Raw genomic sequence first — 12,822 nt, 5'->3', positions numbered from 1 at the left:
ATTTATTTTACACAGTTAGTTTTTTATTCCGCTTTACTATTTCTTCTCTATTGCGTACACCTAACGCTACATTTTAAAGGGAATTTGTTAGCAGGTTTTTGATATTTAATCTGAGAGCAGCATAATGGAAGGACAGAGACCCTGATTCCAGCAATGTGCCACTTGCCAGTCGGCTTGTTGCTGTTTGCATACAATCAGTGTTTTATCAGCAGGAGATTATAGCTAGAGGACTAGGTGTGTTGTGCCATGTACATGTAGTCCAACCCCGCCCCCACCACTGATTGGCAGCCTGCACAGTGTACACAGAAAGCTGCCAATCAGGGGTGTGGGCGGGGTTATACAGATCTCAGCATTCAGAGAACTGGTAGATCTGCAGCAGATAAAACAGGGATTTGATCAAAACTGAAGCAAGCAGCCCAGTAAGTGATACATCGCTGGAATCAGGGTCTCCGCCTCTACATCATGCTGACAAAAACCTGGCGACCTATTCCCTCTAATTCCAGTGTATCTTTTTCATCCACTTCTCCCCATGCCATATGGCCCTCTTCTCCCCTGACTTCCATCTTTCTTAGGCTCTCTTACTATTCACTTTTTCTCTTTCTACCCGCTTCTTCCTTCACATTTCCTGCTCTCAGATATAACAAGAAGCAGCTGAGTCGTATTTACCCCAAAGGAACGAGGGTAGATTCCTCTAATTACATGCCCCAGGTTTTCTGGAACGCGGGATGTCAGATGGTGGCGCTAAACTTTCAGACATTGGGTAAGTTTCCGATTTCTTCAATATTTGCCAATAATTGCTGTTACGTGTTATTTCTGACTTCTCCATGCAATCAGCAGGTGCCAAATATCTGGTTTTACTATTAATTTGGATGAATCGGGAAAACTCTTATTAACAACACCTGCCAAAACCACAAATGTCGCCCATTTATGGAATTCATTGTCCGAAAATGTGGAGTATTCGCTAAAACTCGTAAAAAACAGCCAAATAAATCTCCTTTTATAGAAACATTGAAAGCTGACGTCAGTACATGGAAACACCTACTACCATCACCCAGGCAGAGAAAAACGTCAGCACCAATCTCTTCTAAATCCAGGAGCGTATTGCTAAGCAGCCCTCGTGAGATATGACTGACAGGTTCAGTATAGGCAAGAAAGTCATTAATGAGATCCTCCATACCGCAGCTTGTCAAAGAAGATCTGAATCCCCGAAAACTCTTGGAATATGGAAATGTTGGATGTTTTATGGCTGATCTTCTTTTACTGCAACATCTGATCATGTAGTGGAACATCCTTGTAAAATGTACATAAGCAAGACTTTTCAAGGGGTCTTTTCAAGGATTAAAATTGCAAAGTGCTTTCTATTAAACGAGTAACTTTGCAATTTACCTTTTCTCAAAAATTCTCTCTGTGCGCAGGAATGGAGGGTTACCGGTCACCTCTGCGGTCTCAGAGAGGCAGGTTAGTTAGGCAAGGAGCATGTGCATCTTGTTCCTTGCTCGCGCCGCTCTGAATCTGGCCAAATTGCTGGATTTGTCCAGCTGCGGTGCCTCTGTGCTTCTTCCATGCTACAGAGGTAACGTTACCTCTGCAAGCAGCATGGCAGAGCAATCCGTTTGGATCAGCAGTGCAACCATGCCTACAAACGGTTATTCTTCAGGAAGCTGGGAGGCAGAGGAGCGATGTGCTTTGAAAGACAGAAAGAAGATTGGAATACTCCTTTAAAGAGGTTTTCTGGCCTCAGGCTATAAGCCTGTAGCGACCCTGTGACTGCAGTATATGATTTGCATACATGCGGTCTCATACTGACTAGACTTGGGTGGCCTCTCCTATGCAAGTGAATTGAGCAGGGCTGTGGAGTCGGTAAGCCAAACCTCCGACTCCTCAATTTCCATGACACTGACTCCGACTCCACCAAAATGGGCTCCGACTCCACAGCCCTGGTATTGAGCTAGGATGGATAAGTCTAGTCTGAATGTGGCCGGGAGCATGCAAGTCGCATACTTGCGGTCACACGAATGCCCACGCCCAGCGCCGGAGTCTCCTCAGCGCACCGTGCACGCGATGTGAGGAGTCACCAGTCTGCAGTCTCACAGGCTAGAAGTTTACAATGCTTGACAAGATATGGAAAAGTGTTTAACAGTGACATCAGACTACACTGGGTTTACTTGTAGTCTGTATCCATGGAGACCTTTAGATCTGCATTTGTGCTGTATACACAAAACGGTATTTTTAATCAAGCCTGTATACAAAGTTGATTTTTATTTTTTTTTATTCCCAATAAATGGGAGCAACGTGTACATACCCATTAAAGTTGGTCTTTTTTTTTATTCATTATTATTATTAGTTATTCTTTTTTTTTAACGCTTTCATAACAACGTGCGTGAAATAGGCGATCATGAAGGGTCCAATTCTACTGGCGCATACATATGCGCGGTGCCCAGCTCCTAAACTGGAGCAATAGCTGTAGAAAAATCCGAGCTATAATTTGCCATTGTCAGAGTGTGTTCCCTTCTGTTATGGTTAGTGTTCACACTGTGTCCCATTTGTTAATCATGCCCACATAGCTTCATGCCGTATTTATAAACCGGTGCCCGCTCTAATATTAGATCCTCAGAACAACACTGTGTGAAATATGGCTGTGTACTTCTGGCTTCGGCTCCCAGTCCTCCGCTTTTGTACAGTTTGGATGGTAACGCTCCAAGACGCGATGGCATTTCAGAGTTCTGCACAATTGAGTGTTAGCGGGCACCAAACACCCCCAATGCCGTCTGTCTCTGTGGCGGTGGACTGTAGGGTCGGACCTATTTAGTAGCGTTGCTTTTATTAGACCCGAATTGGGGGAAATTCATTACTACCTCGTTATTTTTAGGCAGCGTAACACTAGACCGGGCAGATGTCCCTATATATAACATATAGCGCCCCCTATGTATAACATATAGCGCCCGATGGGTGATTACTTTGGTCCACCTCGTTAGACGCTTTCTCTTCTTTGCACCTTGGTTGACCAATTAGACCAATATTGAGCTCCAAAATTTTATTGCATATTACTTTTACATGTGAAACACTCTTCTCACCCTTCCACCACCTCTAGGGTGACTTACTTTACCCCCCAGAATTTTTGCCAATTTTTACCAAAATTGTGGCACATTTCATTCATTAAAATTGATTAATTTTCACCCTGCCCCATTATGTACACAGCCTCGAAAATGGTTGCGAGTCAAGGCAGGTTTGTCAATTATTTTTGTGTCCAATCTGAGTCAAAATGATGGCACTTTCCCAATATGTCACTCTAGCCCCAATAATGGTAGTGATTGCACGGGACTTGTACCTAGAAATGTATGGAGGATGCACAGCATTGTCATCTCACAGACAATCTGTGATTTCTATATTTTATTGCTTTATTATCCGGTTGCTGCATTTTCCCAGCATTGTTTTTATCCCTCTTATCTATCTGGGGAAGAGTTTTGTTTTTATCTAACCCCGCTTCCCATTGCCGGCCCACCACATTCACCTTCCTGCTGCATTTTCCTTTCATCGTTGCATCAACACTATATATATATATATATATATATATATATATATATATATATATATATATATATATATATATATATATATATATATATATATATATATATATATAATGTCCTGTCTCTGTCCCTCGCAGACCTGCCCATGCAGCTGAATATGGGGATCTTTGAGTATAACAGACGCAGTGGGTTCCTCCTGAAGCCTGAATTCATGCGCCGAAAAGACAAGCCATTCGATCCTTTCACAGAAAACATTGTGGATGGGATTGTAGCGAATACAGTGAAAATTAAGGTAAGAAAAGAGGAGAGGCTGCAGTGCTCCTCCTATGCTACTTTTACCAAGAAATCTTCCCCCGTCTGCAATATGTCTTCTTTTTTCTATTTTATTTTTTTTTCTCCCCAGATCATTTCAGGGCAGTTCCTGTCCGATAAACGTGTTGGAATATACGTAGAGGTGGACATGTTTGGTTTGCCTGTTGACACGAAAAGGAAGTTTAGGACGAAAACTTCCCAGGGAAACTCCTTTAATCCTGTGTGGGATGAGGAGCCTTTTATATTCCATAAGGTATGGTTAGAATTTGAGAAATGTTCTCATTTCCGTACATTCAGGCTTCCACTTTCTCTCCTCTTCTAAGACTGTACTTCTTTACCATCCTTTCGGTGTCTGATGTTTTCATCCTGGTAATCCTCTAGGTGGTGCTCCCAACTCTCGCCTCGCTTCGCATCGCTGTCTTTGAAGAAGGTGGAAAGTTTGTCGGTCACAGGATTCTCCCGGTTTCGGCTATACGTCCTGGTGAGGCTGCAAGAAAAGTGAAATAAAGTTGTGTTCTTTTTCTGCTGAGCCTCTTTTGGTCTGGGACCCCCTGGCTGATGGACCAGCCATCTGCGGGGGGCTGTTCTAATGAGGAAGTGTCTTCTAACGTCATCTGGAAAGTTGACCTCTTTCCAACCAAACAAACTGAGCTTTACACACTCTCCTTGGGTCCGGTGATGTGCCTCCACCACTGCTCTGGTCTTTATTTTATGGTGATGTCAACAGCGCTGCAGCCAATCACTGAGTTCATCTGTTCTGCTAATGTTGACGTCACATGTCGTTGAGCTCAGTGATTGATTGCAGCCCTGTCAACATGACCTCCCCAGTACAGCAGACAAATAGAGAGGAGGGCAGGGGCGGAGATACTGCGCTGGACCTGGGAAGGGGATGAGCTGCTTGCAGAATTTTGCTGAATGCAGACAACCTCTCTAAATGTGTGGGTTAGATCCGATATGAAGAGCTATTCTGGCTCCACACATGTGATGGCTGTCCAGTCGGCCAACAGATCCCGACTCCCCCCGTACACACATGAACATTCAGCTTTGGCTAGCAATCTTATTTTTTTATGGACAAAAGGGAGAAAGTTGCGATCAGACATCTCTAGCAGAGACTCCTCTCCCCTGAAAATAAGCGATCGGAGGTTTTAATCTCATTTTCTGTCTCTTTCTCTTCCCTGACATCATCTTTTGGGGGCCCCCGCACATATCAGATGTCGAGCTAGTCCTGCCAATTTGGCAGGTTCGGACCACTTTTTTATCATTTGTATGGGGGCTTTTAGAGTTGATAGATTAAGAACACTCCATATATTTTTTTTTCTGAGCTATTGATTGATGGGTTTACTGGTATATTAATGGTTCTCGTACATTAGAAGATGAGATTTATTGATTTGACAGAGCCTCGGGCACTCTCTTGGGTTTATATGATGGTTGGGGAGCTTCCCAAATCCTGTTTTTTTTTATTTAAAATAGGTTTTTATTAAAGTCGAATATGAACAATACAATTTATGCATTTTTCCATTATTTTACAAAATTTTACATTTTCCAAATCCCCAACAATCCCAACAAAACCCAAACCTCCCCCTCCCCTGACAGCTCATAGCCATTTATACTTTTGTTACCAGTATTGATGGTTCTTTGAGCCATTTGACTCACTTATGTCCGCTTGTTCCTTTGGCACTCTCTTCCTTTCAGAGGCCCTCATCCTCCCATTTCCCATAACTACTCATCCTAGCTCGAGCCACGGAGACCACATTTTGTCAAACGTTTCTATTTTCCCACGTCTTTTATAGACCCCCTTTTCCAAATTGAGACCATGTTTAACATATTTCAGAAATTCCCCCCTTGTAGGCGGTTCCTCCTTGATCCAGTTCCTTGCTATTACCTTCCTTGCCATATATAATAGCCTAGCTATTGCTATCTTCCAGATGTTATCCACTCTAATTTCCTCCACATATCCCAGTAGGCACACCATCGGATCTCTCGGCACTCTGCATTTATACGCCCCTTCCACACGGCTCAGTACCACCAACCAGAAAGCAACCAGTCTTGCACATGTCCACATCATGTGGTATATTCCTGCATTCTCAGTCTTACATCTCGGGCATTCAGAGTCAGCCCGCAACCCCGCTCTGCACAACACTTCCAGTGATTTATAGACTCTGTGCAAGATGTACAGCTGCGATAGTCTATACGGCTCGCTCAGCGACACTCGTGGAACCCACTCCAACACCGACTCCCAGGTTTCATCCTCCATTGGGCCTAAATCTCTTTCCCATTTCGCTCTCGCTTTTAGGGGGAAGTCTAGCAAATATGCATGTAGAAGGTCCTTATAAAGGGTGGTAATGACTCCCCTTGTGGATCCTTCCCCACATACGTATTCCAGAACTATGTCCTCCTGGATCTCAATACCACCGCCCTTGTTTTGAGCTTTAAAAGCATGTTTCATCTGAGCATATTGATACTCCCCAGTCGGTCTCAATCCAAACTCCCCTTGCAGCTGCGAAAAGGACTTTAATCCTCGTTGTTGAACTATCTGACCCACCAAGTGGATTCCTTTGGCCTGCCACTCCGCCAGCACTCCAAGGGCCGCAAACTCAACCAAATTATTATTAAGCCATATCGGTGTAAATTTAGTCAGCCCCGTAACCCCCCGAATCTGTCGCAGTCTGGTCCATAATTTATGTATCAAAAACATAGTTGGGTATAATTTCCCCAATACTTTCAAGGAGCCATCCTCCAGACACTGCACCACCGGTCGTCGGTCCGTCACCCTCTCCATCAAGTGCTGTACCGCACTGGCAGACGCCTCCCGCGCCCAGCCCTTCAAATGCTGGCTCTGGGCTGCAAGAAAATATAACTCCGGATTGGGTGAAGCCAATCCTCCATCTTCCTTGGGTCGCTGAAGCGTCTCCAGGCGAATACGTGGGTACCGCCTCCCCCATATCAGACTTCTAAAAAGAGCACTAATCTGCCGGAATTTCCCACGTGGAATCCAAACTGGCGCATTATGTAGGACGTAAAGTAATTTGGGCATCAGAACCATTTTAATGAGATTAACCCTACCCACCACCGATAGGTGCAATTTATTCCACGCATCCACTTTTGCTTTAAGGGCGCCCATGAGAGGTGTCAAATTCCTATACAAAAACTCTGTAACTGGCATCGAGATCCATATTCCCAGATATTTGAAAAGGGATGCCACCTTAAGCCGCCCCTCTCCCAATGGCTCACTTCTGCTCTCCTCCACCCCATCCACCTCAAAGAGGACCGATTTATCCCAATTTATCCTCAATCCCGACAAGTCTCCAAATTTCCCAATGATCTCGATAGCCCCATTCAAAGCTTCATCCGGGTCCGCCAGGAACAGTAAGATGTCATCTGCATATAGCGCGATCTTCTCCTCAACACTCCCATATCTGAACCCAGGGACCTCATCCGATTGTCGTATCTTGGCGGCCAGTGGCTCCACCGCTAAGGCAAACAGAAGGGGCGACAGTGGGCAACCCTGCCTCGTACCTCTGGCCGACTTTATAGGCTGAGAGAGTTCCCCATTCACTCTAATTCTAGCTGTTGGTAGTGAATATAACAGTTGAGTCCACGCCACAAATTGCGGACCAATACCCATACACTTCAACACCCGCCAAAGATATCCCCACTCCACACTGTCAAACGCCTTATGGGCATCCAAGGACGCAATAACCCTTCGGCCACAGTTGTCAGACTTCAGCTGCAGGTTCATATGCAACCTCCGCAGATTAACCGCTGTAGATCTGTCAGGCATAAAACCAGACTGATCCGGATGTACAAGATTAGTAATGACACTGGAAAGACGGGAAGCTAACACCTTGGCCAAGAGCTTGACATCGATGGTTAACAGAGAGATTGGCCGATATGACTCAGGCTTCCCCAGATCCTTATCCTCCTTCGGAATAACCACTATAGTGGCCTCCCTCATAGATGCTGGGAGATACCCTTGGCGTCCAGCCTCCTCCAGTACTAACTTTAATCTAGGAATCAGCACTTCCTCCAAACTTTTATAGATTTCAGCTGGTAACCCATCAACCCCAGGTGCCTTCCCGTTGGCCATAGACTTCAGCGCCCGACTCAGTTCCTCCTCGGTGATAGGGGCATCTAGGCTCACCCTATCCTCCTCACTCAATTTCGGAAGACCCAGACTCTCAAGGAAAGTCTCCGTATCTCCGGCTGACTCATTGACCCTGGAGGAATATAAGTCCGCGTAGAAGTCCGCAAAGACCTTTATAATTTCAGGTGTTTCAGATACCCTGCTCCCCCCATCTGAAACCAACGAGTGCACATACGAGGTACTACGCTGAGCCGCGACTACCACCGATAGCATGTGACCCACTGTTTCTCCCTCCTGAAAATAAGTCACCCTCTGAAACTCCCGCTTCCTTTCAGCTTTTCCCAGCAGAATCTTTTCCATACAATTTTGCGCTGTTCTCAACTTTTTCTCTGCTTCGGAAGTCCCCAGCACTACCATCTCATCCTCTGCGGCTTTCAGCTCCTCCATCGCCACCCTCTCCGCCTCCCTTGTCCTCCTCTTACACCTACTAATGTCTCTAAATAGTAACCCTCTCAGGTACGCTTTCATTGCATCCCAAACAGTTAAAGCATCTGCACTCCCATCATTTAAAGCAAAGAATTCCGTCACCTCCTTCCCTATACCGTCTAAGTCAACACTCTGTAACCAGTTAGGATGGATCTTCCATTCTCTCCCACTTGCGGTCCGTGTCCCCAACAACCTGACCTCCACCTCAATTGGACTGTGATCCGAAAGGGCCCTCGACAGATAACGCACCTCTCCCACCATTGTATCCAACAGGCGGTTACCCAGCGCCATATCAATTCTGGATAGCATAGCATGAGCCGGCGAGTAGCACGAGTACCCTCTCTCCCCAACATGTCTAACTCTCCATAAATCAATCATGCCTATTTCACGCACATAGGTACCAAATGTTGTAGTGTGCCCCTCCGACCTGTTCTGGGTGTTCTTATTTTTATCCCAAAAGTCGTCACAGATATTGTTCAAATCCCCAATAATTAAGAGTGGTAGTGGTTCCCATCGTTCCACCTTCTCCAACACCTCCCTGATCTTCTTACTTGAATATGGAGGTGGAATATACATTGCCGCAACACACAATCTCACTCCATACAATATACATTGTATCACCACATACTGACCCTCAGCATCCACGCATACTTTCACCTCTTCATACTGCACTCCCATCGGCACCAATACTGACACCCCTCTTGAGTACGTCGAAAAGGTAGAGTGATACCCCTTCTGTATCCATCGTCTATTCAGTACATCCACTTTCTCCTGTATCAAGTGCGTCTCTAACAAGCATATCATAGAAGCCCGCTGATCCTTCGCATACTGCAAGCTCGCAGCTCTTCTTGACTTATCCGCCAGACCTCTCACATTCCAACTTAATATCTTAAAGCGGTCCCCTATTATATGACTCATCATCTTTAATTATGTCGTTACTCCCGTTTCTGAGCTGTCTAACTTCCCTCCCCACCCTTCGGCGCAAGTCTTAGAAGAACAATATAATTCAACCTGTATTACATTACAACTACAAGAAACTAAATAAACTTTTAGTACTCTGCACACCCTTCCTTCCTCGTACTTCTCCGCCGCATCAGCACTCCCAGTGCATTCCCTGAATAATACCCAGCTCCACCCTCCAACCTGCACATTTCAATTATCAATGTACTGTCAGTCAAACTCTTTTTCTCCTTTTTGCAAGAATTAAAATACCTCCCGACTAACCCACCCCACATTTTCAATCTCCTTTCCCTTTAAGCTTTTTAGCGTTAAGATCTATCCACTGGGTAGCGTCCTCCGGCGTCTGGAAAAAATGAATCTTATCCAGCGCTACCACTCTCAGTCGTGCCGGAAACATCATGGAGTATTGCACTCCCAGTTCTCTCAGCCGTCTCTTGATACCCGTGAACATCATCCGCTGTTTCTGTACCAGGGCGGAATAGTCAGGGTAAATAGCAACTCTTTGACCTCCAATTGTCAGATCCGTCATGTCTCTAGCCTTCCTCAGGATAATGTCTCTATCTCTGTAGTTTAGGATTTTGGCAAGCATGGTACGGGGACTTGCTCCAGGAACAGGTGGTTTCGGTGGGACCCTGTGGGCTCTTTCTACCGCAAATACTTTTGTCAGTGCTGCATCACCAAAAGTCTCAAGGAGCCAGATTTCAATATACTCCGTGGGATTCCTCCCCTCAGTTTTTTCAGGGACACCCACTATACGAATGTTATTTCTTCTGGACCTATTCTCCAGATCCTCATTTTTTGCAGCCAGCTCCGATATTGCCTGAGTAAACTTCCTCTCCGCTTTCTGCAGCTGCACTATATGGTCTTCTGCCGTGCTCACTCTTTCCTCCACAGCCCCCACACGTTTGTCAATCTTCTGCAGGGCTGCATTTATCTGGGCTGTATCCCCCTTGACCTCCTGTATCTGCTGGGTCAGGGATTGCTTGCATGATGATACCAATGCAAAGACATCTCTAAGGGTGGGCTCTGCTCCTGACTCCTTATCTTCAGATCCCCCTACTACCACCGCCATGTCACCATCCCTGCTCCCCTGTTGTACCTCCTGCTCCTCTGCTGGGCTTTCCTCCTCTCCTTCTGTGTCTGTGTCTGCTCCGGCGTCCTCCTCTGCTTTTCCTGAGTTCCCTGCGGCCTCCACTCTAGCAAACTGCTGGAGCTTTGCCGCCGCCGCCATTCTCTTCTGGCATGCCGCGTTGTCCTTCTCCGCCTTCTCTCTGGCGTCGGCGCCATCTTGGCTGATCCCAGCCTCGCCGGCTCCTGCATCTCTTTGCCTTCTCCTGGTCATACTCATTGACCTCGGGGCCGCCTCTATACACCGCCGCACTCCCGGGACTCTCCTGCAGCCGGTAAGCGCCTTGAATCGCCGCTCAGCTGCGGCTTATAAGGATAAATTGAGCGTTAGCAGCGGGAGTGCTCTGTCACACGTCCGCTCACATGGACGTTCAGGCCACGCCCCCCTCCCAAATCCTGTTTTGCCAAAACGCAACCCTACACCATACCATTTGTTTCAACATGAGTTAGAGTTAGTATTGGGTGCTTCTGGTGAAATTCGGCCTTTGGTTTACACTAAACATGGCTGCCGTGGCTTCTTCTTGACTTGTCCGGCGTCCGGAGCACGTTCTTCCAAGTCCTGTTTTATTTTTCCTAGTTGTTCAATGTTTTTCATGCACCAAACATTTTGTCCTGACACCTCCTACGTAGATCTGTTTTGTGTTGCTTCTTCTACTTTTCCACCAATGTGGATAAAAGCCAAAAAAAGTTTCCAGACCATTCACCCCTAAATAAACTGGCCATAGTCAAAACCATATGAATTAATAAGGAGCAAAACTTAAAGGGAGATGGTATAACGAGGCAAGTTCTCAACCATCGTCCATTGTAAACATCGGCGAAGATCTGGTCACGGATCGTATTTTTTTTTTACAGTGGCCTAAACATGATCTATCTCCAGTAAACTGGTCTCTACAGGCGAGACTGGAGGAAAGACAAAATATATATTGTAATAAAATATTGAAAAAATTAAATTGGATTCTTGTTTGTCCTTGGAACATCTGGCCCTCGTTGCGCCCTCGTTGCGTCCTCGATCGGCGCTCATGTTTGGAAAGGCCCCTGAAGCTTAGCCGGTGTTCTCAGCGAGATATGGATAATCGTGTGATCGATCCTTCCTTTTCTTACCAGGTTATCACTACATCTGTCTCAGGAATGAGATTAATCAGCCTCTGTGTCTCCCGGCTCTTCTCGTATACACCGAAGCCAATGATTACATCCCTGATGATCACCAAGGTCAGTGATGACGGATTCCATCTGCGATTATTGTAACATGTCTCTTATCGTTCCCAATTTACCATTCTGGGTGGGAAAAAAAATCATCGCCCTTTTACCTTCTGTCACCGCATTTGTAATTAGGTTTTATTTTAACCTGTTGTTTGCTGATGGTTTTTAATTGATCGTTAATTTCTATGCCATATAATGCTGACTGCTAACTTCATCCGCTGTAGAGTACATCAGAGCGCTGATTAACCCCATCCAACATGTCAGCCTGGACGAGAGGGCAAAGAGGCTTGCGGCTCTGATTGGAGAAAGCGAGGTACAGTGCGCAGCGACATTCACACGTGAGGGGTATCAGAAGGAAATAATGATTGATTACAAGTTCATTAATGGGATCGTCCAGCTTGAAAAAAAAAAAATATATACAGTATATATTGCCTTTCCGCTAGATGGCTGATAACTTGCTGATTGGCGATGGTTTGACCCCCAAGGACCTGCACCAACAAGCAGACAGGGGCATTTTTATTCCCAATGATGAAAATTGTCTCTTCAGAGAGGACGAGGACTTGAACTCTAGCGCCACCTATTGGAAGTAGCAATCCTAAAAGTCAATATCGACCCCTTAATGAGCTTTAACCCCCCCAAAAAAGGAAAAATGAGCAATATACCTTACAGCAAGTTATAGTAATAGCACTTGTAAATAATATGGGGTACTTCGTTAACTCTACTGTGATCAAAATAGCCATATAAGAAATCCCACCACGTCAAGGTGTGCCCGTCGGGACAGTCTCAATGGGTACACCTTGTCACGGTGGGATGGCTTATATAGCTGTGTGATCAAAATAGCGTTTAATAAGTACACTGTTATTTACATGTATTATTACTGTTTACTTGCTGTAGGGTATATGCTCATTTTTGTTTTGTTTTTTCTTGGGTTTGGTTTGTGAAATGGCCACAGTGTGAACGTGCTCTTACACTCTGCACGTATGCCAGCTTATAGTCCCGCTCAGTTTTTTGGTTTTCCTTGACGAGCCTTGCCACATGTCTTAGGCTAAAAGCCAAACCAGAAGCTCAATTCGCAGACACGTGTTTTCGAGGTGTTGCCCTACCTCAGTGCAAAGCATGAGA

General features: G+C 45.6%; 1 protein-coding gene across 1 annotated transcript in view; it reads left to right on the top strand.

Annotated features, from left to right (window-relative positions):
* Window positions 1-12,822, top strand: part of PLCB3 (phospholipase C beta 3) — a 104,478-nt gene that overhangs the window by 78,625 nt on the left and 13,031 nt on the right. Inside the window, exons 19-24 of the mRNA XM_069738792.1 lie at window positions 636-760; window positions 3,668-3,822; window positions 3,934-4,095; window positions 4,224-4,323; window positions 11,605-11,709; window positions 11,925-12,013. Of these exons, the coding sequence (XP_069594893.1) occupies window positions 636-760; window positions 3,668-3,822; window positions 3,934-4,095; window positions 4,224-4,323; window positions 11,605-11,709; window positions 11,925-12,013 (736 nt within the window). The remainder of the gene's footprint in view (window positions 1-635; window positions 761-3,667; window positions 3,823-3,933; window positions 4,096-4,223; window positions 4,324-11,604; window positions 11,710-11,924; window positions 12,014-12,822) is intronic.

The sequence above is a fragment of the Ranitomeya imitator genome, chromosome 9 (genome assembly GCF_032444005.1).
Source record: "Ranitomeya imitator isolate aRanImi1 chromosome 9, aRanImi1.pri, whole genome shotgun sequence".
Taxonomy (NCBI): Eukaryota; Metazoa; Chordata; class Amphibia; order Anura; family Dendrobatidae; genus Ranitomeya; species Ranitomeya imitator.
The sequence above is the reverse complement of the archived record's forward strand: the minus strand, read 5'-3'. Positions and strand labels throughout refer to the sequence as shown.